Source organism: Geotrypetes seraphini, chromosome 3, assembly GCF_902459505.1.
Source record: "Geotrypetes seraphini chromosome 3, aGeoSer1.1, whole genome shotgun sequence".
NCBI classification, from domain to species: domain Eukaryota; kingdom Metazoa; phylum Chordata; class Amphibia; order Gymnophiona; family Dermophiidae; genus Geotrypetes; species Geotrypetes seraphini.
Window position 1 is genome coordinate 203,646,386 of NC_047086.1, and position 27,835 is coordinate 203,674,220.

Here is a 27,835-nt window from a genome sequence, read left to right on the forward strand (position 1 = left end):
CCCTGTCCTGGAGGAACACCAGGCCAATTGGGTTTTCAGGCTAGCCCTAATGAATATGCATGAAGCAAATTTGCATGCCTATCACTTCCATCATATGCAAATCTCTCTCATGCATATTCATTAGGGCTAGCCTGAAAACCCGATTGGCCTGGTGTTCCTCCAGGACAGGGTTGGGAATCACTGCTCTAGTCAATAAACCAACAACAAAAGTGGAGTAATAACAATTTCAAAAAATGTCTGAATTGAATATAGCTGTGTTTCAATGTATCAATAGCATATATGCTGATTGAAAACTTTCATTAAAGGAGGAAAAAAGACCTCAGACTCCCTCCAAACATTTTTAGGCAATCAATACCTGCCAATTGAATGGGATATCTGTGATCATCGATCATTAAAAAAAAAAACCTCTTCATGATTTAGGGATCTTTTCACTAAGGTGCGCTAGCGTTTTTAGCGCGCGCTACATTGCCCCGCATGCCAACCCAGCGCTACGCGCCAAAAACTAACGCCAGCTCAGTGGAGGTGTTAGCATCTAGCGCGCGCTAACACCACTAGCGCAACTTAGTAAAAGGAGCCCTTAGTGTAATATAAAAAAAGAAGACTTATCTGAGAGGATCAAGACCTCTCAAATAAGTCAAGTAGGGATTAGGACCTCTCAGAAATGGAGACCAAGAAAATGTAGCAGAAATATATAGAAATATTTTCCATCATTTGGCCTATCAAAATGAACTTCCAAAAGCACCTGGATAAGTTGCCTTTGCATGTTACATAGTACGGACTCCAGAAAGAAGCTTATAGAAACATAGAAACATAGAAAAAGACGGCAGATAAGGGCCGCGGCCCATCTAGTCTGCCTACCCCACTGACCCTCCCCTATTTATCTCTGTGCAGAGATCCCACGTGACGATCCCATTTCTTCTTAAAATCAGGCACGCTGCTCGCCTCGATCACCTGAAGTGGAAGTCTATTCCAGCGATCTACCACTCTTTCGGTGAAAAAGTATTTCCTGGTGTCACCGTGCAATTTCCCGCCCCTGATTTTCCATGTATGTCCTCTTGTCGCCGTCGGACCTTTGAAAAAGAAGATATCTTCTTCTACCTTGATACGGCCCGTGAGGTATTTGAACGTCTCGATCATGTCTCCCCTCTCTCTGCGTTCCTCGAGTGAGTATAGCCGTAATTTATTCAGCCGTTCCTCGTACGGGAGATCCTTGAGTCCCGAGACCATCCGGGTGGCCATTCGCTGGACCGACTCAAGCCTCAGTGCATCCTTGCGGTAATGAGGCCTCCAGAATTGTACACAGTATTCCAGATGAGGCCTCACCATGGATCTATACATAATGACTTCAGGCTTGCGGCTGACGAAACTCCTACGTATACATCCCATGATCTGCCTAGCCTTAGATGAAGCCCGCTCCACTTGATTGGCAGCCTTCATGTCTTCACTGATGATTATCCCCAATAATTCAAGCACTATGGCGAGTGTTAGCAGTAAATTTGAGAAACTGAGATCGTACTGTTTATGTCCTGGCTTAGGAGAGAAGTCCATTCTGTCGTGGTATACACAAAATTAGCTAACAGCGTGAGGAGCCAAGTAATCTCTGCGCATACTTGGCTCCTCACATTGTTAGCTATCTATATTCAACAGCTTTTTTGTAAAGTTGATAGTAATTTCTGTTGAAACCCTTTTTGTTTGTGATGCACAAAATTAACCCATTTGGAGAAATTGCTTTCAAGAATTTCCATTGAACTGAGGTACAGAGGAAACTGCTGCATATGGGAAGGACCATGAATGTTCAGGACTCTGGGCAAGCAGGTCTGATATCACCCACTTGTGTACCTTAGCGGTTCTGCTGTCTATGGAAAACTTATGTTACAGGTGAGCAGCACTAAGTCTAAAAGACTGGAAGAACTCCCAAGCCTTTTAGATCATTTCTTACACATTGAATTATAGGTAGGGCTTCTATTCTTTGGTGTTTATAAATTTTAAATTTGGATATTTATTTTCCAGCTAATTAGGCATTCTCTGAGGGCACAGAGCATCAGTGTTTTTGTACAACAGTTACTATTGCTGGGTATCTTTTCCAGTGGAGTAAAATACTTATGTTTGTGTCATGTAGGAGCTGTCAGGGCAGCAAAGGCTTTTGGATGTTCTTGTGGAAACGTCCAAAGTTGGACTTAGACAACCTATCAAAAATGCCCCTCCACATCCCCTAGTATGCTGTTACCCCTCCCATGGCTTGTCTTCTGTCCTTCACTCCCCCCCCCCCCCATGAAGCCACATTAGCGTTTTTTTTATTGCCAGCTGCGGTGGTAAAAGCTCTGATGCTCATAGAATTCTTAAGAGTGTCAGAACTTTTACCGCCATGGCCAGCAATAATAATTTTTTAAAAAGCTAGCGCAGCCTCAGAAAAGGTGGGGTGAGTGAAGGATACAAGACAAAACATGGGAGGGGGTAACAGCATACTAGGGGATGTGGAGGGGCATTTTTGATAGGTCATCTAAGTCCCACATTGGATGTTTCCACAAGAACATCCAAAAGTCGGGTCAGGAAAATGACCATTTTCAAAACTGCAAGGCATCTTATCTTTTTTTTTCTGAAAATGGCTTGTCTAGACATTCTGGCCCTAAGGACAGCTATCTTTTTTGGCCATTTTCAAAAATCAAAACATTTAAATGCAAAACGGTCCAAACAAGCCCATTTGGATGTGGGAGGGGCCAGCATTTTAATGGACTGGCCATAGAGACATACCAACAGAGCAGTGGAGCACCTTAGGGGGCACTGGTGTGAACTTCACATAAAGGGTGCCAGGTATACATGTCACCATAACCCACTTATGGTGAGCCCTCCAAAATTCCCCCCAAACCTACTATACCTACCTGTCTACCACCCCAATAGCCCTTATGGCTGCAGGTGTCACCTATATGGCAGTACAGTAGTTTTGGTCTCACACTTTCTACCATAAATGTAGAGGGTAGGGTGGGATATGGGCCTGGATCCCCCTCTCTATGGTTTACTACATGGCCCACCAGGCTACTCCAGATACCTGCTTGCTGCTCTGCTAGGATTTCCCATAATATCTACAGCTGTCATAGATGCTGGTATATACTGTTTCTTTCATATCTTGGGGAGGGGGGTCAGTGACCACTGGGGGAGTGTGGAAAGGTCATCTAATCAGTCTGGGTACCTTTCTAGCCCTTATGTGCTTTTAAAAACAGGTCTAGTTCCAAACGTCTAAATGACACCCTGGGCATCTTCAAAAAGGTTTGATTATCCCTGCAAGATGTACAAGTCCTAAAGCTGCCCTAATCCCAACCAAAACATGCCTCTAGCACACCCCCTTAAGATTTAGACGTACTGGAGGGCAAATGACCTGCAAGATGTCTAAAAAGTTTTGAAAATCAGCATTTGGACGTTTTGCCGATTAAAACGTTCAAGTGCCACTTTAGGCTGGTTTTTTGGACATCTTTCTGTTTTGAAAATGAGCCCTGTGGAGGGGCATAATCATCATCCAATTTGGACGTATGGCGTTAGACGCCCAAAATCAGCAATGGGCTGGGGCATCTGTCTGTGCCACCTGAAGCCCAGCCTTCCCGTAAAGGGACAATTCATCGTGGCTGTTTCATTGCAGCCATGCAGAAACATATCGCAATAAATCAACCCATTTCATACCCCATAGAGTAGAGAAGTATGCCAGAAAAGACTCCTGGCAGCAAAAAGGCTAATTCTGAAAATAAACTTCCTTGGGGTTTTCCTTTGTATTATCTACTTGCAGACTTCTCTGTAGCAAATACTGGAAAGCCTGTAAACTAAACAGGAAAGCTGCAAATTTCCCTCTCACTCACTTTCTCCATGGATGGATTGAAAACAAAAATATCTTGTCTTAATATGATTTTCCTGGTGAACAAGTGTTACGGAGAAGACGCAAACTCACCCATTTGAAAGGGGTAGCACAGGCCATCCTCATTCTGAGACTTACAGCATAATGGGAAAACAGTGACTGTCAGAAAATTGTCAGAACATCCAGGTCTTCAATATATTTCCAGTACATAAAGTGTACCTTCTAGACCAAATTCTCAAAATTAGACCAGATTCTCAAAATGCAAGAAAAATAATTTGTTGATAGTCATGCCATCAATTCATGCTTGATGTACAAATAGGGAATGTGCATATAAAAATAATTTCATTCAATTTGGGGTTATTTTAAAACATTTCCCCAATGTTAGGACATTTTTTGATTTGTTTCAAACACTGACTTAATGCCTGTTGAATCATAGGCTAATGTGTACTAAACTGATTTTGCATGCACTAATTTTTGAAGTAGTATTAATGAACAAAATGCGTTCTGACAAAAGCACATCCCTATGCCTGAACTATTGCTTTCTTAGAAGACAGATAGTTAAAATAATATTTAGATTCATATGATTTCTGAATTAGTCATAGAAATGGTTAAGAAGCTAAGATATTATTTTGTATACATTTATACCTGACTGTTAAGCATGGTTGGATTTTTTTTTTTTAAATGTACTGTGTTGAAATACTGCTTTAGAGTTAAAAAGGTTATACAAATGGTTCATTGAACACTGCTCTTTAAGATGTGATTAACATGGTCCTCTTGAGTACCAAAGGTCATTGATACATGGTTAGCTACCAGGAGAGAATGCAACGATGAATTTGGAAACCGGCCCCAGAAACGAGAGCCAAACATCAGAAACCAAGAGCGGCGGATGCAGTGTATATTCATCTGTATTCTTTCTCATAGGTACCTTTAATTTGTCTGGCTTAATTTAATGGGAGCAGCAGGAACCTGCAGGCTGTGAAGGGCCAGGGTAAGGTTCTTCCGCCATCCGTTTGGGCTCCTCCTTCATCAACAGACCTCCCCTTCTCCTCTGCTCCCTTTGTACGTGGTCTGTCTTGTGTTTTTGCCTTTCTCTCACTCACTGCTCCCCTTCCTATGGTTTTACTGCTTGCCTTCTGCCTCTCTCAACTTATATAATATATTTCCTTCCAGGTGGTTTGAGTCTCGTGGTGCAGGCAGCCGGGGTCTAGGCCTCGAGTCCTCCAGTGTTCGTCAGTGTTAGGCCTTAATCTTCTAACAGTCTGGAACCTTCTTTGTTTTTTATTTTGTTTTGTTTTTGTGTTTTGTTTTTATTTTCTTTGCTTTTCTATGTAGGTATCTATAGTCAGCCTTATAGCTAATGCGCTGGGCTACTCGGAACTAGGTGCCATTAAATCCCTTAGGACACTAAGAGCTCTGAGACCCCTAAGAGCGTTGTCTCGGTTTGAAGGGATGAGGGTAAGATGCCTCTAGCAGCTGATCCTTCTGCATGCCTCTGGAACAGTTTTAAGCATGCTAGAACCGATCAAACCGGATTGGAAAGAAAAAATCATGATGCAGCTGCTAATTTTATCCCCTTCCCTCTCACACTTTTTATTTATCTTCCTTCTCTACCCTGCCTCCACCACCACCACCTTCACATCCTTTTCTCTAGAAAAGTGAGACTCATTCAGCTGCCTCATTACATTTGATATCAACCCCAGGCTACATGCCCATGTGTGGAGCTGTTCTCATTTGGCCTGGCTTATTGCTGGTTTGGGAGAGAGGTTTCGCTGCTGTCAATCTTAGGGAGAATCACCAGGTGCAAAGTTGTAAGAATCTGAACCAGGCAGCGATGGTGGATGGTGTTTTTGGAGGGGCAGAGGAAAGAGATGTCTGATGACAATACCACTGGGGAATCTCTTTCAAGTTCAGGCAGCAAAACCTACAAATGCCAGATTGCTGGGTGCCACCATCAGTGGGGCCTTTATTGGATTTGAACTGGAAAATTGTGTTCCTTGAGCACCAGGAGAATCAACCATAGGGATTCCACAGGTATACCAACACCAGCCTTGGGGGAAGTCCAGCATTGAAAAGGAGAGAGGGAGGGGGGATGTTGAGAAACTGTGAAAGAGGGACAGATGGATAAAATTCAAGCGTGCCAGGATCTGTCCCACTGAAGATCTGAGAACTCTTGCTCACTGGGGGGAGGGGGGGAAGCCACCTAGACATGAAGGGGTGGGGGCAAATCACAAGCTTTTATGGAAGTGCCCCAAACAAAATATTTGGATGTGGTGCTGTTCTGGTTCATGTTGCCGGCTCTTGCACCTTGTCGTTCTCAGCCATCTAGAGAGACCGCGGCAACCTTGTCCAGTAGCCAAGCTTTCTCCCTTTCTCACCTCCTCCCCTCGCCCCTATTTTTTATTGTGTTTTTTTTTTCCAAACCATGCTTTATGGTACCTCCTCTGCCACCATAGCAACAAGAGCACGAGAAAAAGCATTGAACATAACCAGTCTAATGCTTCCTGAAACTTAAGCCACAGCACATCTTCCGCTGGATCCTTAAAGTGTGAAAGTATTTGCATTGCATTGTCACATGAAAGAATAAGAATTGTTGATGTACTTTCATACAGTTAGCTCTAATTTCCAGATTTAAATGCATTTTTTTCTCTCCACCACCCAAAAATTGTCCCGCTATGAGTGTTAGGTATGCAGGAATATGTCATACATTTATTTCCTCATCATATCAAGTTCCTAGTTGCTTGTCCTTAAGTATAGAAAATGCAGAGTTACATTTGCAATTTCCAAATTTCTTCAGCCATATCTGTGAAACATGAAGCACATAAGAAAGAGTGCTCACTCTTTTTCTCCAGGTATATTTGTTTGCCTGCTTCTGCCCACAGCAGCTGAAAAAACATGTGTTGACTTAGAAGATGCTTATCCTAATAGAGTTTAGACAGAGCCAATGACCTGTCCCCGCCTTGGACCGCCATGTCCCAACCAACATGCAAAGAATCTGAAGCTTCAGTCCCGTACAGCAAAAGTTACCACTGGCAAGGGCACATAAAATAAAGATTTTAACACAATATGGAGCGATTTCTGGATTAGAAAAACAATCTAAAATTAGGATTTTTCTAAGATTAATAAATCATGTTAACGGTTGTGCGCATTGTTGCCCCACATGCAAAGAAGTGGACTCATCCTAATACAGTTTAGATAGAGCCAATGACCTGTTACCACCTTGGACCACCATGTCCCAAGCAACAACTAGAAGGAGCAAGTGGTTTATGCTAATGGTTGTTCAAGGTTTATTAAACAAGAAAAAAGGGGATAATAGTCAACCAAATACTATCAAAATGTTTAATGTAAACTGCAAAAAACTGCCTCCTTAAGTATAACAAATAAAATAAAGGAGGAGAAGGACATCATAATAAAACAAGGATCAGGTCATAGAATCTTCAAGCCATCAAGATCCCTATCCTGAAAAACAGGTTCTAATCATCTGTCCAAAACCTCCAGGTGAAGTTCAAGGTTTATGACATCAATTTATGTCAGCGAGCCCTCTTCGAGTACTTCAGATTGGAATTCATAAGGGTTTTTTTGGGGTAGCAAGTCACCTAAACTCAAATCTGCATACTTCAATTCAATATAGTTAACACACTTCAGCTGCTGAAAGTGGGTTTGCACACCAGGAAATTGCCTTGCAGCAGCCAGTCAACCGAGCGCAGTGAATCTGATTTAGGGGGGTATCTCTGAACACTTTCCTTTCCCAGGGCATCCATTTTTTTCACCTAGGTGTAGCATTATGCCAGACCAGAGAGCATCACCACGGATGCTTTGTTTATTGCTGCACCTTCAGTTGGTTGAGGAAGAGAACTTGATCATAAAAATCTAAATCTTTTAAATACGCAATCGCCTAGGTAAAGTATTATCTCTCCCCAGCTGTATTATTGCTGTCCTTTTAGGAAATTTTAATTTTGGTTATGGCAACAAGAGTGCATACCTTCTGATTTCTGGGTAATGCACAAAATCAGTGTCACCCTCCTTGCTTTGAGTCAAATGTCCTTCTTCTTGTATAGAAGACATGTTGCTGCAATATAGCTATAGTAAAAAATAGAAACTAGTTCTGTGTAAGATAGGGCGTCCCTTCACCCTCCACCCTCTACCTTTCACCCAGCCGTGCTCTTTATTGAAAGTTCCCCCTTGTTTTAATTTGATGTAGAAATTCATTGACATCCTGGAGGCCCAGATGATGATCCCTAATCAAATAGGATGGTTAAGAAGTTACAGTTTTCTACAGAGGCAAAAAAAATACACCCCACTATGACTATGTTGCCTTTGCATATGAACCTGTGATTTGTCATATTACCATTGGTATTGGGACACTGGAACTTTTCCTTTAAAGGGTCATTTCCAAATCCACTAGTGTTGAATGGTATCCATTAATCATGTCCTTTGGTGACAGGTCATTGTGTCTGACCTAACTTGGATTTTTCCACTTCTGCATGTATGCAAAAACAAACACACACACCCTGATATTTAAACTCTACTGTCAGCATTGTAATGTAAACAACAATCTTCTTAGCAATGCAGTAGGAAGTGAGACTAACCAAAAAACTATTTAAAAAATGAGATTGCCACTGAAAGGTAGCTGGAAAACAATGACCAGAAACGCTCTCGCAGTCTAAGCAACAAAGTTCATGATCTGCAAGCTCTAATGTTTGAGGCAGGTTTAGATATTGTTGCTGTCAGAGACATGGTTCAGTGATTCCCATGGATGGGATGCTAACATACCAGGCTATAATCTTTTTAGATAGGATAGAGATGGTCAAATAGGCGGAGGAGTAGCTCTCTGTATGTAAAGAACAATATCCATGCAACTGAAATGCAGGGGGTAAATGAAGAAGCAATATAAAACTTCTTTCTACATAGGTGTTGTCTACAGACCTCTGACACAATCGGAGCAACTTGATAAAGATCTGGTTGCAGATATCCAGAATTGGGAAAGAAAGGGGAGGTGCTATTGCTTACTGCTGGGTGATTTTAATCTAATCTAATCTTCATTTTATATACCGAATCTACTCCTGAAGGAGCTCGACTCGGTTTACAGTTTGTTAAAAAATGAAACATAACAAGTAAAAACTGTGGGATAAAAACAGAAATTGGTTAGATTAGATGGATGGAAAAAGTATGTTGAATTGCTTAAAATTACTATATGACAGCTAAAATCAAATTAACTATTGTGAAAACAACCAGATTTTTAAACTTTATTGAAATTGTAATAATTGATCTACCAATCTTAGAGAATCTGGAAGTCCATTCCAAATTCTCACCTATTTAAAAGTAAAAGATTTACTAAGCTTTCCAGTGCATTTAATACCTTTCAGAGAAGGAAATGCTAATTTGTGAATTGTTGGAATTCTTGAATAGTAGGATCTAAAGGAATTCCCACTAAGGGGAATCAAAGAGTCAAATATTCCATAAAGGAGTTTGAAAACCACACATGCACACTTGAACTGTATCCTATGATGGACCGGAAGCCAATGGAGTTTTCTCAGCAATGGGGAAACATGGTCGTACTTTCTTTTTCCAAAAATAAGTTTGGCCACAGTATTCTGTATTAACTGGAGATGATCTAAACTGCCCTGTTTAATACTATTACAGTAGTCCAACTGGGCCAACACAGTGGACTGTACCATTAATAAATAATGTTCGTGATATAATAGTGCCCTGACTTTCCTCAGCATGCGCAAACTAAAGAAACCTGCTGGATGTGGATTGGAAAGGTTCCGTCTGTAGAATCGGAAAGAAGCAGAGAAATTGTGGATGCCTTTCAAAATGCTCTCCTCAGGCAAATGGTGACAGAACCCACAAGGGAAGAAGCCATGCTGGATCTGGGGCTCATAAATGGAGAAAGTGTTTCTAGCATCCGAGCTGGTGCCCACTTGGGTTGTAGTGATCATTAAACAGTTTAGTTTGATCTGATAGCTAATGTGGAGGGTGGCCACACAAAACAAAGTCCTGGATTTCAAACTTGCGGACTTTATTAAAATAAGGGAGTACCTGAAGAAAGAGCTGATAGGATGGGAGAATATAAGAGAAGTAGAAAAGTAATGGTCCAAACTGAAAGGAGCAATAAAATCGGCCACTGACTTTTATGTGCGGAAAATAAACAAAGCACGAGAACAAGGAAACCAATATGGTTTTCCAAAAGTGTGATGGAGAAAATAAAGGCAAAAGTGTTGGCATTTGTAAAATGCAAAAAAACTCAAAAGGAGCACAGAAAGGAATACCGGATGAAATTGAAAGAAGCCGAGAGAGATATGTCTGGTGAGAAAGCACAAGCAGAAGAGCAAATGGCTAGAAATGTAAAAAAAGTAACAATAATTTTTCTGATATATTAGTGAAAGATGGAAGGCAAAAAAATGGAGTTATGAGACTGAAAGAATCTTCAAACTGCTATGTGAAGACTGATGAGGAAAAAGCTAACTTACTAAACAAATACTTCTGCTCTGTGTTCACAGAAGAAAATCCTGGAGAAGGACTGCAATTAACTGGCAAAGTTACATATGAGAATGAAGTGGATATTACATCATTTATGCAAGAAAGTGTTTATGAACAACTTGAAAAATTGATGGTGGACAAATCCATGGGACAGGATGGCATCCATCCCAGGATATTGAGGCAGCTCAGAGAGGTTCGGGGGGGGGGGGTCTTCTTAAAAGATTCATTCAATAACTCATTTGAGGTGGGAGAAGTTCTGAGGGATTGGAGAAGAGATGATGTCGGCCCTCTTCACAAAAGTGGTCATAGAGATGAAGCAGGAAACTACAGGCTGGTAAGCCTCACTTCGATTATTGGAAAAATAATGGAAGTTTTGCTGAAAGAAAGGATAGTGAACTTCTTAGAATCCAATGGGTTACAAGATCTGAGGCAACCTAGCTTTACTAAAGGTAAATTGTTTGTGTTTGTCCCCGCCCCTTTTATTTTTTTTAAATATACTTTTATATTGTAAAGCGCTGAGATTTTAACCTCGGTTTTAGATTTGCAGTATATCCAATAAATTGAACTTGAAGTTAATTGAATTCTTTGACTAGGAAACCAGAAAATTTGTTTGAGGACGTGCACTAGATGTAATTTAATTAGATTTTAGCAAAGCCTTTGACATGGTTTCGCATAGGAGGCTCTTGAATAAACTTGATGGGCAGAATTTAGGACCCAAAGTAGTGAACTGGATTAGAAACTGGTTTACGTACAGAAGTCAAAGGGTGGTGATTAATGGAATTCGCTCGGAGGAAGGAAAGGTGAGTAGTAGAATTCCACAAGGATCAGTGTTGGGGCTGATTCTGTTAAATATATTTGTGAGCAACATTGCTGAAGGTTTAGGAGGCCTCGTCCAACCTGTGGCCCAAGGGCCTCATGCGGCCCCGTGAAGTATTTTGTGTGGCCCGGTCTAGGGCGATGCAGTGTTTTCCTCTGCTGCCCCCGGGTGTTTACCATCTTGCCGACTCCCTCCTCTGTCTTGCTGCAGCGTTTGTGCGGTCCCAGAAGAAATTTTTTCGGCCAGTGCAGGCCAGGGAAGCCAAAAGGTTGGACACCCCTGGTTTAGAAGGTAAGGTTTGCCTTTTTTGCAGATGATACCAAGATTTGTAATAGAGTAGCACCTCAGAGGGAATGGAAAACATGTAAAAGGATCTGCAAAAGTTAGAAGAATGGATTAATGTTTGGCAACTAAAATTCAGTTCGAAGAAGTGCAGAGGGATGCATTTAGGAAGAAGAAATCCAAGGTGAGAGGCTGATATGCACGAATGGGGAGAAGGAACTTGGAGTGATAAGTGGCTGAGGATCTGAAGGCGATGAAGCAGTGAGACAAGGCGGTGGCTATAACCAGAAGGATGCTGGGCTGTATAAAGAGAGGCATAACCAACAGAAGAAAGGAGGTGTTGATGCCTCTGTATAGGTCATTGGTGGGGCCTCACCTGGAGTACTGTGTTCGGTTTTGGAGGCCTTATCTAGCTAAGGATGTAAAAAGATTTGAAGCGGTCCAGAGAAAAGTGATAAAAATGGTATACAAGAAGAGACTGGAAGACCTGAATATGTATGCTCTAGAGTACAGGAGGGACAGGGGAGATATGATTTGTTTAAATACTTGAAAGGTATTAATATAGAAACAAATCTTTTCCATAGAAATGGAAATGGTAAAATTAAAGGGCATGAATAGAGGTTTGCGGGGTGGCAGACTTAGGAATAATGTTAGCAGGGCCGGATTAATCAATAGGCCCAGTAGGCACGTGCATAGGGCCCAAAACTGCAAGGGGGGCCCTCTGAAGGAGGACAACTCACTTTGATATTTTTAAAAATAGCAACGGCCCCCCCGGCAATGGCAACGGCCCCCCCCTGTGGCAATGGCCCCCCCGCAGCAATGGCAATGGGCCCCCCCTGCAGCAACAGCAACAGACCCCCCCACGGCAACAGACCGGCCCCCCCACCCACAGCAATGACAACACGGCTGGATCTGTTACTGGAAGGTCCCGCGATGACTGCTTCTGCTGGTCCATCCCCCTACAACGTCACTTACTTGCTCTGGAAGAAATGATGTCGGAGGGGGATGGACCGGCAGAAGCAGTCATCGTGGGACTTTCCTGTAATAGATTCGGCCATGTTGCTGTTGCTGCAGGGGGGGCCCATTGCCGTTGCTGCAGGGGAGGGGCATTGCCATGGGGGGGTACCCTGTTGCGGGCAGAGCCAGCAGCTGCAATTTTTGGAGGGGGAGGGAGAAAGGAGCATGGAAGGGTGGTGGAGGGAGAGTAAGGGGCTGATGGAATTGGTGTGCAGGGGAAGGGGAGAGATATAAGGGGAAGGATACTAGATGGAATTGGGTTGAAAGGAAAGAAAGGGGACAGATGTTGATGGAATTGGGGTGAAAGGAAAGGGGAGAGAGACATAAGGTGGAAGGATCCTGGATGGAATTGGGTTGAAGGGAGAGAAGGGGGGGCAGATGCTGATGGAAGTGGGAGGAAGGGAGAGGAGAGAATGAAATGCCCGACCATGGTGTGGGAGAGGGAAGGAGAGGAGAGAGATTCCAGACCATTGGAGGAGGGAAGATAAGATGATGGATGCCACACCAATGGGGTGGGGGAAAGAAGAGATGGAAGGGAAAGGCAGACAATTTCTGGAAGAGGCAAAGAAGGACAGAAGATGAAAGGAAGAGAGTGACAAGAAGATGAGGGGAGCAGAAACCAGAGAAAACAAAGGTAGAAAAAAAATTTATATTTATTTATTTTTTTGCTTTAGGGAACATGCATCGCTGTTTCTGTGGTGTTGCATTGTATGCAGAGTCCAGCTTCTTGGTGGTTTTATTTAATCTTTGTCTACGTATTTCTATTTTATCCCCCCTATTTAAAAACTGTAGAGCATTTTTTAGTGCTGGCCGTGGCTAAAAATCATACTACAGTTTTGTAAAAGGAGGAGAGGTTAGTTTGTGATTACATATTCCATACTAGGCAAAGGTGTTTTCTGTGTTCTGTTGTATGAAAGACATGTTTTTTTTGTTAGCGTTGACTAGCCTTGTTTGGCGAAATGCATCAGGCATGGTTCTTGGGAGCACCTTGAATTAACCTGATTTGAATCTCCTTATTTTTCTGCCAGTTTTCTTTTGTTTCATGTTGGATTCTTTGGTGGACTGCTTGCCTTGTTGTTTCGTTGCAAGTTAACATACGTGGAGTGGAACGTACTAGAGGAGTTACAGATTTGGTTGTTTATACATAGTAACATAGTAGATGATGGCAGATAAAGACCCGAATGGTCCATTCAGTCTGCCCAACCTGATTCAATTTAAATTTAAAAAAATTTTTTTACATTTTTTCTTCTTAGCTATTTCTGGGCAAGAATCCAAAGCTCTACCCGATACTGTGCTTGGGTTCCAACTGCCGAAATCTCCGTCAAAACCTACTGCAGTGTGTGGCGCAGTGGTTCAGCACCCTGGGGTTGTGGGTTCAAACCCACGCTGCTCCTTGCGACCCTGGGCAAGTCACTTAATCCTTCCATTGCCCCAGGTACATTAGGTAGGTTGTGAGCCCGCCGGGACAGAGAGAGAAAAAATGCTTGAGCACCTGAATAAATTAATGTAAACCGTTCTGAACTTCCCTGGGAGAATGGTATAGAAAATTGAATGAAAAAAAAAATCTATACCCTTCCAGCCATTGAAGCCCTCTCCAGCCCATCCTCCCCCAAACGGCCATATACAGACCGTGTAAGTCTGCCCAGTACTGGCCTTAGTTCAATATTTAATATTATTTTCTGATTCTAGATCTTCTGTGTTCATCCCACGCTTCTTTGAACATATGGGCTACAGTTGGTTGATGTAGAGTGAGGCAGTTGAGAGGCGTTGTAAACTTGGTTATTAATATAGACTTATATTTCGGATAGTATTACTGCTTTACAAATATTTGAACACTTTTATATATACATGGAAAGGGTTCAGAGTTAAAGTCCTGGGTAAGTAGGTGGGAAGGGAAGAAGGGGGATTTGTTCAGAGATGTTTGGGGGTTGCATAGAAGAAAAACTGTGCACTGGTATGCTAATCTTTGGGGGTTTTTTATAAAAAAAAAAGAAAAAAAGAAAGAAATACAAGTGGAAAAAGAAATACAAGTAAATAAGAAAACAGATAAATGGGGCGGGGCATGGGCAGGGCAGGGGTGGGGCATGGGCAGGGCAGGGCCAGGGGGGCCCAGTGTATTTGGGTGCCTAGGGGCCCTCGAAGAATTAATCCTGCCCTGAATGTTAGGAAATTCTTTTTCACAGAGAGGGTGGTAGATGCCTGGAATGCCCTTCCGAGGGAGGTGGTAAAGATGAAAACAGTGACATAATAAAAAAAAAAAAAGTGTGTGATGAACACAGATGATCTCTAATTAGAAAATGAATGGTATAAAATAAACTACGCCGGTACTGGGAGTCCTGTATATGGTGATTTGGTTTAGGATAAGCTAGGAAGGACTTTAATGGAAGCTCAAGTGACAGGATGGTTAGGATAGGCTGGAGTGAGCTTCAATGGCAAATCCAGCAGTGGGAACCTAAAGACAGTACCGGGCGGATTTCTATGGTCTGTTGTCCAGAAATATTAAAGAAAAAAGACAATTTAACCATGAATGTATAATGAGTGTGACTATTGGGCAGACTGGATGGACCATTCAAGTCTTTATCTGCTGTCATTTACTATATTACTATGTAGCATTGCTTTAAAATGCCAACCAAGGTGTTTCAACCAGAGACCTGACTGTACCTGGATACTAGCACTATATATCCAGCTATAAAGCAGAGGCCAGAAGTTAACCAGATGCCACTGATATTCTGTTTCAGTAATTGGATAACTATCGGGATAAGTTAGGACAGATATTTTGCTACTCAAACTTATACCAGCACTATTATCGATCCCTGAATAACATGAAGTTCCTCCCCTGACCACCCCCGTACTCTTCAGATAGCTACTGGATAAGTGCCACAAAATATGGACTTGACACTATTTAAATTTATTATTTCCCAAAATGTTGCCAGATGGCAGAATAGATGCTATCTGCTTTCACTAGCATAGATGGTAAATATTCAACACTTTAATTTTTCAATGCAGTGAACTTGAGAGCTTAGAAGTGATTTATTGATGATTCAATGGATTTGGGCTTTAAATTCTCCAGAAACCACATGCACAGAGAATCTGAAGCCTTCAGTCCCGTGCAACAATGACCTGTCCCCACCTTGGACCACCATGTCCCAACCAACATGCAAAGAATCTGAAGCTTCAGTCCCGTACAGCAAAAGTTACCACTGGCAAGGGCACATTAAATAAAGATTTTAACAGACTTTGGAGAGATTTCTGGATTAAAAAAACAATTTAAAATTAGTACTTTTCTAGAATTAATAACAAGTCATGTTAACAGTTGCGAGCATTGTTGCCCCCACATGCAAAGAAGTGGACTTATCCTAATACAGTTTAGACAGAGCCAATGACCTGTTACAATGATGTGGCCTCAAAACCTCTATCTTCAAAAAGAAGAGTCATAGGAAAGATCTAACGGGAAGGGACATCGGGAGGAGATCCAGTTCTTCCTATCTCCTGGCAGGATCTACTATAGCTAAACCATTTCAGACAGATGTTTGACCGAATCACAGAAACATAAAATTGGAAAGATCATCTAGGATCAGGGAAAAGAGACCTGCAACAGACATTCAGAAGTCATCTAATTTAGCCCCTGCCTTCAGGCACTGTCCTTGAATAATTCCAGGTAGACATTTGTCTAATATGCGCATTCTGTTGATGGAGGAAACATTAAATATAGTTCTTTGCTTTTCCAAACTTGGCCAATCTGCTTTGTGAGGAGTCTGCACTGCTCTAGAGCAGCTCCAGGAGTATGAAGCTAGAGCTATGGGACATGCATGCGTGCCATAGCAGTGCCCGCACAGACAAAGCCATGTTCTCTCCCTAGGCTCTTACAAGTGGGGGGTGGGGGGGGGGGAGTTGATAGGAGAGAAGTTGGCTCAATCATAAAATGAATCTTGTAATTCTATGCAGTTTCACTTCCCACATTGCTGCATTTGTGACAGTGGGAATTATTTTATCTTGCTTTGCAAAAGGAATTAACATTTGTGTCTGGGCTAATTTATTAAAAGTATTGAAGACGTAGCACGCAGACTGAAAATAAATCTATAGATTTTCATTGGAACCCTTGAGCAATATTGTAGGTAAAGCTGGACACAGCTGTCTGTTAAATTGCCCATAGACGCTGGCAGCATATTAGCCCTGCAGAGGTAAATTTACAACTGCCTGCAAGTGTGAAAAGTATGTTTCCATTGACTTTGCTGGATTTTTGCTTTGGAAGTTACTGTTAAAATATGCCCATAGTTCCAAAAGCCCACTTCAGTCCAGCCCCCACGGAAGAAGTGTAGCTTACACTTGGAAATTGCAAAAGCACTGCTTCCACATGGATGTAATGACAACCTCCATGTGGAAGCTTCTAGTTTATATATTACATTACATTACATTACATTACATTAGTGATTTCTATTCCGCTTGTACCTTGCGGTTCAAAGCGGATTACATAAGAAGAAGCTGGACATTTCCAGGAGGGTACATGACATTTAGGGTAAGACATAGTAACAGAATGAGTATAGTCTTAGTAACATTGGATGAAAGCAGTTATATTACATTGCATATCAAATCTTTTCCGGCGTTGGTAGGTAATATGAATCGGTATGATGAATTGGGTAAAATTTTTTTTTTTTTTTTTTTTTTGTCGGTTGAGGGTATGGTGCCAGGGGGTGGGTAAACCTGGTCGGTGTACGTGGAAGAGGAGAGTGAGTTTAGGTGTTTTGAATATGCTTTTTGAAAAGTAGCGTTTTGATTTCTTTACGGAATGCTTTGAAGTCAGATGTTGAGGTTAACAATCTGGTTATGGAGGGTTCGAGTTTTGCTGCATGTGTTGCTATGAGGTTATCATAAAGCTTTTTGCGATGAGTGCCGTTGAGTGGAGGGTATGAGAATGGTGTCAGTGATCTTCTTATTCTGGGTGGAAGGTTACGGTTTAGACGATCGATTAGATAGGCAGGTGCTGTACCGTTGAGTACCTTGAAGATTAGACAGTATAGTTTGAATTGGATTCTGGCTCTAATCGGTAGCCAATGTGAATCTAGGTAGGCGTTAGTTATGTGGTCATATTTTCTGAGGGAATAGATTAGTCTGAGAGCTGTGTTCTGGATGGTCTGTAGTTTTTTGATCATTTTTGTAGGACATGGTAGATATAGGATATTGCAATAGTCCACAAGTCCTAGTACCAGGGATTGAACAATGATCCTGTAGTGTTCTTTGTCGAAGAATTTTCTTATTTTTCTTAAGTTGCGCATTGTGAAGAATGCTTTCTGGGTAGTTTTGTTGATTTGAGTCTGCATAGTGCAGCATCTATCTATCAGCACTCCCAGGATTTTGAGGGAGGTCTGGATTGGGTATTTGATAGTTTTAATTTCCAGGTCTGTTATGGATGGGATTTTGTCCGTTTCAAGCATTAAGAATTTGGTTTTGTCCGAGTTTAGTTTTAATTTGTGGTTATATATATATATAATATCAATGTAGTCTCCTTCAAGGGCTCTATACACTTAGTCCAGCATGTTTTCATTTTTTTCATATCGTAGAAAAAATTGCTTACAAAAAAATGGAAACTCACTGGACTAAGTATATACAGTGTTCCCCCGCAAATTCACGGTTTGCAAATCGTGGACTCACTCATTCGTGGTCTGCTCCACCGCCTCTTCCTGTAGTAAAATCGGGCTACACCAAACAGGAGCTGCGTGTCAAAGCAGTTCCTGATTGGTGTAGCCTGAATTTACTACAGGAAGAGGCGGTAAGAGCAGATTGCGAGTGATTTTCTTCACCCGCTGGCGCTTCAGCTGTCCTCTCCTGCCTCCCCTGCCTTTTGACAGGTGAAAAACTGCATTTGCGGTTTTTGAAATTCGCAGGGGTTCCTAGAACGGAACCCCTGCAAATTTCAGGGGAGTACTATAGTCCTCCATGGAGATATGAATTGCCATAGTGGGACAGTATCCTGTTTCCAAGAGTAGCCACCCCAGGCCCCAAGTGCCTAGCTAGAACCCAAGTAGTAAATCAAATTTTATGGTGTAGCAAGAAAGTTCATACATTAACTCCCCTCCCCCCCTTTTAACAAAACCATGCAAGAGGGTTTTAGCACTGGCTGGTGCATTGCATGCTCTGCGCTGCTCTGACACTCATAGGAACTCTATGACCACTGGAGCAGCGCAGAGCATTCAAAGCGCCGGTTGACGCTATAACCTCTTGCATGGTTTTGTATAAGAGGGGTAAGTTATTTTAAAATGTGTGTATGTACTTCTATGCCCCACCTGTGGACATATCCTCAGTGGCATAGCGAGGGTGAGAGGCGCCTAGGGCGATGACACCCCCCACCCTCATCTCTGCCCCCCCCACCGCTCCTTCCCCGATTCCACCTGCCATATGTGCCTCCCCCCTTCCCCTGCCTTCCCTTGTACCTCTAGTTGAAGTTGTTGCTCGTGGCAGTCAACAACATGCTCCTTGTGTCCCTGTCGGCTTTCCCTCTGATGTCACTTCCTATGCGTGGCATCCGGAAGTGACAGCGGGAGAGTCGATGGGGTCGCGAAGAGCATGTTGTTGACCACCGCAAACAACTTCAACAAGAGGTATGGGGGAAAGGAAGGGGGTACGTGTGTAGAGGGGAGTGGGGAAGAGGCAGGGGGGCTGAGAGGAAGAGGGCGCCCGGGGCGGACTGCCCCCCTCGTCCACCCCTTACTATTCCACCGCACCCCCTCAAATTACAGACCATGTGGCCATATGCTGGTCGGTATTTTACAAGAATTAATTTATGCATACAAATTGCTAAAGTACTAACTTTTATGTGCATTGTTAGCACATATAACTAGACGCTGCGTTGTAGATTGTTCCCTATGAGCTAGATTCAGTAAACAACATCCCAAAATGAGCAGCCAAAACATTGGTACCCCATGCTATTCTATAATGAGTACTCAAAGATGAATGCCCATGTTCGAATAGCATTGACAACTGATTTCAGCACCCAAATTGGCACAGCAAGACTTGCACCTGCTGAAACCGGGGGTAATTCCTGGCACCGAATTTGAGCACACCTCTCCAGTATTCTACAACATTATGTACAAATTTTGGGACTGCCTCTGATCCACCGCCACACTCCCCTTATGGGCGGGTGCCATGGGGTTTGGATGCACATTGCTCTGGATTGGTGCATAGCAAGATCCGTGTGCAAATTTAAATTGTTGGCACTAGTTAGCTCATTAGCCAATTTAGTTGGGCACACATCTTGGATCATGCCCAGTTTTGGGTGCCACGTATAGAGTCCGGTAGTGTGCGTGTCATTTGTGGTAGTATGTGTGTATTTTGTAAAATATGCACGCACATCACAGCTCCACCCAAATTATGTTCCCAGGAATGCCAACAGGGATCTTGTCAGCATTGGTATTTGTAGGTAAACATTTGTCCACATAGTTTTCTACGAGCCATTTTTCGTGTGGAAAACATGCTTTATAAAATTACCCCTGTTATATACAGGTTTCTGCAGCCTGTGTACATTTAGATGTATTAAAGAGAGCTGTTCCCAGGGCATTTTTAGGTTAATGGATAAAAGAATTCATATACCGGCTATTTTCATCTATATATAAACTACTTTGCCTCAGCCTGGCTAACTGCAGAAACAGCAGATAACAGAATACGATTTGGTTACTTTTAGTGCCCACCAAACCAAAAAGGTTGGGATGGACTCAGCTTCTCCAATACACCAAGATGGGGTACGCCCAGAGGGTAAGGCAAAGTTATTTTATTAATCAAATCTGCAGGAAGGACAGCATCTATTGAGGAAGATAACTCTCACTCACTCCATGTTGAGTCCATTTATTTTGGCAAGCCTCTCGATGCAGTGCTGTATTGTTTATAATCTGATTTGATTAATAATATAATTTTGCCTTGTCCTCTGGGAAATACCCTGTGTATCTGAGAAGCTGAGGGTCCACCCCTATTTCTTTCCAACCTTTGTTGTTACTTATAGTGCACATACTTTGCAGCTACTAATTTCAAAGGGAAGCCACATGTGTGGTTTCCCTTTGAAAACATCCTGTACAACAGGGCTGCCCAAGTCCATTCCTCGAGATCTACTGGCAGGCCAGGTTTTCAGGATATCCACAATGAATATGCATGAGAGAGATTTGCCTGCACTGCCTTCTTGGTATGCAAATCTCTGACATGCATGTTCATTGTGGATACCCTGAAAACCTGGCCTGCCAGTATATCTCGAGGACCGGACTTGGGCAGCCCTGCTGTATAACATACACAACTCAGACTGTTCAAAACTCCCCTCTATGCAAGGATGATATTTCCTTCTATGAAACTTTCACTGGCTTTTACAAAGCAGCGGTGGAGGTTACTACCACAGGCTGGCAAGGTAAATGCTGCGACACTGATGGAATTCCTGTGAGCGTCAGAGCATTTACCGCGCCACCCATGGTCGCAACCTCTACCACGGATTTGTAAAAAGGAGCCCTTTATTTATAATAGCTGTTTAAATTTAGGTTCTTTTTTTGTTTCTGATTCTATCCATATTAGAATTGCTAAATGCACAATTTGGAAATTACAGAGAAAAACTGCCAAAAAATTGAGAATATTTATGCAGGCCTGTTTCTGTATTGGCTGGATTTCACTGGAATATGTTTGTTTAAGACAAAGGTTAGAATCACCTCTTCTCTGCCTCCTAATCTAACCAGTCATCTGTTGAGCTCCAGGAAGGGAAGCAATTGGGAGATAAATCTTATGTATTTAACTTTATGAAAGAAAATCAAAGCAAGAAAATGAAAACAAGTAAATTCTGAAGGAAAATAAAAGCAAGAAATTATGAAGGAAAATGTCAAAATGTTGCAGAGAAGCCTGAAAACTGCAAATCCAAGTTTTTATTATGCTTTGTGGATGGATAAATTACAGTTTAGGGATCTTTCTGGAATTTTTCTGATAGTGCAACAATAACGAGTCATAGAAAAAAAATGTTTCTAAATAGAAACTAGAGATTTTCCCTTATTTCTAAATTTTATCCTGTTTCATGGGAGGGAACATGGCTTTATTTGTCCAGAAAAAGGGTTTGCAAACTTGCATCCCTAGCTCCATGCCTGAGACAGTAAGACTGACCTTTGCATTCTCACCATTTAGAACCACCAACTAACTTTAAATGAATAAGTTTTCTTTTCACACTTTTGGTTTCAAGGTTGATGGGAGGGGATGGTGGAATTCTGTTTAAAGGCCACTTGCTGATATGGTACCTGCCTGCTGCCCACTTCCAATTCCCCAATGCCTTAGGGCACTATGAATCTTGTGAATATTCTACCAGTTCCAGCTTATGTGCTTATATTCTACAGTGCACATTACCAGTAAAAGTGTCAGCAAATGAATGCAGATTCTGGCCACTGGTCTTCAACGTGCAAACAGGGATCAACAGTTTCAAAGAAACAGCTCTTAGGATTCCTCACATAAAATACTGAAATTTTAAAGCATATATGATCGGAAACAAAAAAATAGACGTGAAGAATTTCCAACAGGGACTTTGGCAACTTTTGTTTTGTAAAGTGATTGCTCCAAAGCCCTTTGTTGTCCAAAAAAAACATGTTTCTGTGATTGTTCCAACTTACATTGCCCTACTTACCTGCTAGTGGCCTTTAACTTATCTCATTCCCCTCCCTAAAGAAAAAAGTGATATCAAATCCCTTGCTTCATCTGATAATGCATCGGCATCTTGTTGCAGGTGGTAGTGAACGCCTTGGTTGGAGCCATTCCTTCCATCATGAATGTATTGTTGGTCTGTCTCATCTTCTGGTTGATATTCAGCATCATGGGTGTTAACCTTTTTGCCGGCAAGTACTACTACTGCTTCAACGAAACTGCTGAGGAGATGTTTCTAATCACTGATGTCAACAATGAGACTGATTGCTTCAACCTCATCCATCAGAATTTCACGGAGGTCCGGTGGAAAAATGTCAAGATCAACTTTGACAATGTAGGGGCTGGCTATCTTGCCCTGCTCCAGGTTGTAAGTATCTTGCTTAGCATTACACATTCTGTTGATCTGGGGGGGGGGGGGGGGGTCAGCTTTTTCCTTGGGATCCATATCCATTCATACTTAATGGCAGTGTATTTCCATCTGCATGGAAATGGGAGGTATCAAAGTAATACAGAAGATAATTGTTGTTGCAAGGGTCCAAATATGAAGGCAAATTAGTGACTTTGATATGATTTTTTTAAAATTTCAAATAATGTTTATTGTAATATAAAGGATACAAAAAACATACAGAATTGTCATTTGCAATACATATGAGTCGCCATACATGAAGAAGGACATGGTACTAGAAAGGGTTCAGAGAAGAGCGAATAAAATGGTTAAGTGGCTGGAGGAGTTGCCATACAGTGAGAGATTGGAGAAGCTGGGCCTCTTCTCCCTTGAAAAGAGGAGACTGAGAGGGGACATGATCGAAACATTCAAAATACTGAAGAGAATAGACTTAGCCGATAAAGACAGATTGTTCACCCTCTCCAAGGTAGGGAGAACAAGAGGGCACTCTCTAAAGTTGAAAGGGGATAGATTCAGTATAAATGTAAGGAAGTTCTTCTTTACCCAGAGAGTGGTAGAAAACTGGAATGCTCTTCCGGAGTCTGTTATAGGGGAAAACACCCTCCAGGGATTCAAGACAAAGTTGGGTAAGTTCCAACCCAGCCCATGAGCCTAAGGCCCCAACCACAGGAGGGGCCTAAGGCAACTAGGCCAATTCCGGTTGGCCCAAGCACCTAAGGCCCCACCTGTGAGCGGGACTTGAGGTGCCTGAGCCAATCAGGCCCTAAGACCTGCCATTCTGAGGATGGCGAGCCTGCCGGACGGACAGGCTTGGGACACGTCTGCCCAACTTTTTTTAAGGTAAAGGGTGTGTGTGGAGGGTGGGGTGGGGGAGTTGGTGGGGTGTCGTGGGGTCAGTGGGCCGATTCTGGGTTCGGGGGGGGCGGTTGTGGGGGGGCTGCGTCGGGGCAGGAGGGCTTGGGATCCCTCCTGCCCGTATCTTAGTGGGGGGTAGGGGGGTCGCTGGGGCAGGAGGACTTTGTCTTTCTCCTGCCCCAATCAATTTTGGGGGGGGTCGCCAGGGCAGGAGGGCTGGGCTCCCTCCTGCCCGATCGGGGGGGGTGGGGTTATGGAGCGCAGCAGGAGAGATTGGCTATCTCTCCTGCCACGATAGCTATCCAAAGTGCTGCGGTTGAAGGCACTTCGGGATCGTTATTGCGGCAGGGGTGATGAGCCATCTCTCCTGCCACGATCGTTGCTGGAGGGGGGTGGATTCTGTAACCGGTGTTCTTTTGGACAGTCACTGGTTACAGATCCAGCTTTTAGGCGAAGGACTGGCTCCTCCTTTGCCTAAAAGCTCTTGTGTTGGGCGTTTGGGACTTAGGCTTTTTGTTGTTGTTGATTATATGTTGTTAGTGTAGATCAGTGGTTCCCAAACCTGTCCTGGGGGATCCCCAGCCAGTCAGGTTTTCAAGATATCCCTAATGAATATGCATGAGAGAGATTTGCATACCTGTCACTTTCATTATATGCAAATCTCTCTCATGCATATTCATTAGGGATATCTTGAAAACCTGACTGGCTGGGAGTCCCCCAGGACAGATTTGGGAACCACTGGTGTAGATGTAGTGGTGGTCTGGGCGTTTAAACAGCTGAACGTAGAGGCAGGCCATTATAAAAAAGGAAAAAAACCTCCTTTTGGACGTTTTTTTTTAGAATGGACATTTTCCCTGCTTCTACTTTCAGCGTTTAGGGCTTAGGCCAAAAGGGGACTTAGACGTTTTTTTTTATTATTATGCCCCTCCATGTGTTCAAAATAGCTTAATCAATCTGGTGGTTTACCAAATAAAATAAAAGCTAGATCTAGTGACTTTGATTTGATTTTAAGCCAGAGAGATGGCTTTCCTTTTAGTACCTGGCCACCAATGGGTCTGGATTCTCTTGGATCTCCTCCATCCTAGGGAAAGGAGAGGACCAAACAGTGTTTGATCCAGGAAAGCAAACATAGACAGCTGGATTGAGTGGAGGAGGAAGAAGAAAGCAAGACTACCTTGGAGCTTTCTGTTTTAACCCATCCCCCTTACTACAGATGTGAACCTCCCAACCTCCTTTTTCTTCCTCATTGATTTCTGCCAGTCTCCCTCCACAGGCAAAATGTTTGGGTGGTAAAGAGTACTCCTCCTTTTTTGAGAACTGGAGAGTACCTTTACTACATCAGTGTTGCTTGTAAACTGGTAGCACATTAATCTGAGCACATTAACTCTATGTAATTCCCAGAGCTAAGCAGCCCTGGATAAATGGATATGAACTGGGAGCCAGAGCACAGCTCAGACCTGGGCTGGGCACCTTTTAATGTTTCTGATTTAGTGCTGTGATGGTGGTAAATTGGCTTTTAATGTTAAGTCAGGGATGACACTATACCTGGATTTGCTTTCTGTCAGCTCAGCCGTACATTGCTAGTTATCAGCATTTTCTGTTGGCCTAACCAATGTCAGCAAAGGCCTATGGGAAATGATATCGGTTATATCTGATCTTGGGGAATGTCAGCACAGATAGACCATCAGCCTCAGAATGTCTACATTACATCTAAATTATCAGTGCTTAAAAGTAACAAAGGGCCTTGGCACAGCCCTGAGGTTCTAAAGACGTGCGAAGATGTGCTAATGTCTGTGCTTAAGATAGACAGTAGCCCCATCTTCATGGTCTGGCACAGATAGTTATAGTTAATCAGAAACCATTGTCAGAGTGATACTGGAAATTAACAGCAATTCCAGTCCCTCTACCCCACATACCTTATTTACCATTGTTTCAAACAGTTTACAAAAGATAAGGGTACTTAACAATAGATTCTATTTATAGAACAAATCTCACACTTATAAATGTCAGAGGTTAAAATCTGCTCGCTCTCTCTGGACCCCCCCCCCCCACCCCTCGCTCTTTCCCTGGACCATCCTTTTTTTCTCTCTCTCTCTCTCTCTCTCTCTCTATTTCCTCGGGATTCTTTCTCATCTCCCTGTCTTCTCATAGACAGCCTCTCACCTATCCAGACACACATTAATGCAGGTAAACTGTCCTTTCTCTCATATACACCGAAGCAATATTTGTAAAGCTTATTGCTATTTCTGTCTGTACATTTGTAACCCAGTATACAAGTATGCTTGAGGTATCTTTCTAAACAGTGCCTTTCTGTAATATTAAGCCTTTCTGCACAATATAATCTTTATGCAATCACTCTTGGCTGTCATTGTCATTAATTTCACTTCCTACTGAACCTTCTATGAGGGTAATGAACCTGGGACCCGGTAGATTGTAAGGCTGCCACCTTATATCATTGGGGGCTTGTCTGCTTCAACATCACTCCTGCAAAACCTTACACTCTCCTACAGTGGTATTGGCAGTGCCATTCTTCAGGAAGTGAGAGAGGGGGTGTGAGGTATGTGGGATCAGGTACAAGTCAAAGAGGGAGGAGCTAAAATTTAATGCTAAGAAATGAAAGGTCATGCATTTGGGCTGCAAAAACCAAAGGAACAGTACAGTTTAGGAGGTGAAGAACTTATGTGTATGACAGAAGAGTGGGACTTGGGTGTGATTATGATGATCTTAAAGTGGCCAAACAGGTTGAAAAGATGATGGCAAAAGCTAGAAGGATGCTAGGGTGCATAGGTAGAGATTTGGCCAATAGGAAAAAGGAGGTATTGACTCAGGTGAGACCTCTTTTAGAATATTGTGTACAATTCTGGATGCCGCACCTTCAAAAAGATATAAAAAGGATGGAGTCGGTCCAGAGGAAGGCTACTAAAATGGTGCATGGTCTTCGTCATAAGGTGTCTTAAAGATCTCAATATGTGTACTTTGGAGGAAAGGCGAGAGAGGAGAGATATATAGAAACATTTAAATACCGATGTGATATAAATGTGCATGAGTTGCTTTCATTTGAAAGGAAGTTCTGGAATGAGAGAGCATAGGATGAAATTAAGAAGTGATAGGCTCAGGAGTAATCTAAGAAAATACTTTTTTACAGAAAGGGTAGTAGATGCGTGGAACAGTCTCCTGGTGGAAGTGCTGGAGACAGAGATGGTCTGAATTGAAGAAAGCGTGGGATAGGCACGTGGGATCTCTTAGAGAGAGGACGAGATAATGGTTACGGCGGATGGGTAGACTGGATGGGCCATTTGGCCTTTATCTGCCATCATGTTTTTATGTTTGTTTCTTAAACAGATATTGCTTACAAAAATCTCATCAGATAATCTCGAACAAAATTTTGGTATACCACAAGGATCTATACTTTCCCCTGTTCTTTTCAACATCTTTACCTCTCCTCTCCTCACTATCGCACGTTCACTTGGATTCACAGTATATTCCTATGCAGATGACTTCCAACTACTATACCCGATCAGTCTAACCAATCAACAAGAAATTTGTGACAATCTCAAATTAGAAACAATTAACCAATGACTACTCAATAACATATTATTCTTAAATCCATTAAAATCTTCTCCCCAAATAATAATACCGATAATCTGCCTGTCTCCCCAATCCTCCTTAAATCTACTCCATTAAAATTTACAAATTCTGTAAAGATTTTAGGGGTTATAATCGATAACAAACTGACTTTCCACTCACAAATTGGATCTGTTGTTAAAAAATGCTTCTATAAATTAAGAATGATTAGATCCATTTCAAATCTATTAGAGCCATCATCTCTTAATATCCTCCTGCACTCATTAGTTATCTCACAATTAGACTACTGTAACTCCTTATACAATGGACTCCCTTAGAAAGAACTCCATAGACTACAAATTATCCAAAACACTGCCGTTACATTAATATACAAAGGAAAAAAATTTGATTGTGTAACACCATTTCTAGTAAAATCACAGACACCTATAAAATTTTACTGTTAACATTTAAAACAAAAACTCTCCATACACCAAATTTCATGGATAGATTACTTGTCCCTTATTGCTCACCAAGAACTCTATGATCCAGTAATCAACACCTTCTACATATCCCCTCTATAAGGCACCTCTTTTACGACACAACTCGCAAACGTATCTTCTCAATAAGTGCAACCGTACACTGGAATTCATTACCACTCTATTTAAGAGAGGAAAAAAACATCAACAAATTTAAAACAAATTTAAAAACCTTCTTATTTAAGGATGCTTATAACTTATGATTTCCTGCCCAGCCCAGACCACAGATTTCTGCCAAAATATTAAATAATTAAGGAAAAGCATAGCTTCCCTTCCCAATTGTACTATCCTTCTCTGTTTCTCTTCTATAAATGATTGTAGTTCTACCCCTTTTTCCTTATGTTTCAGTTTGTCATATATTTGTCTAAAGTATTAGTTATATTTCCCCAATT

The 27,835-nt window shown here is 42.2% G+C and overlaps 1 protein-coding gene across 6 annotated transcripts in view; it reads left to right on the forward strand.

Moving 5' to 3' along the window:
- Nucleotides 1-27,835, forward strand: part of SCN8A (sodium voltage-gated channel alpha subunit 8) — a 411,930-nt gene that overhangs the window by 346,586 nt on the left and 37,509 nt on the right. For all 6 annotated transcript variants that reach the window (XM_033938385.1, XM_033938386.1, XM_033938387.1 and 3 more), the window contains one exon: nucleotides 22,165-22,449. In XM_033938385.1, coding sequence (XP_033794276.1) covers nucleotides 22,165-22,449 — 285 coding nt within the window. The remainder of the gene's footprint in view (nucleotides 1-22,164; nucleotides 22,450-27,835) is intronic.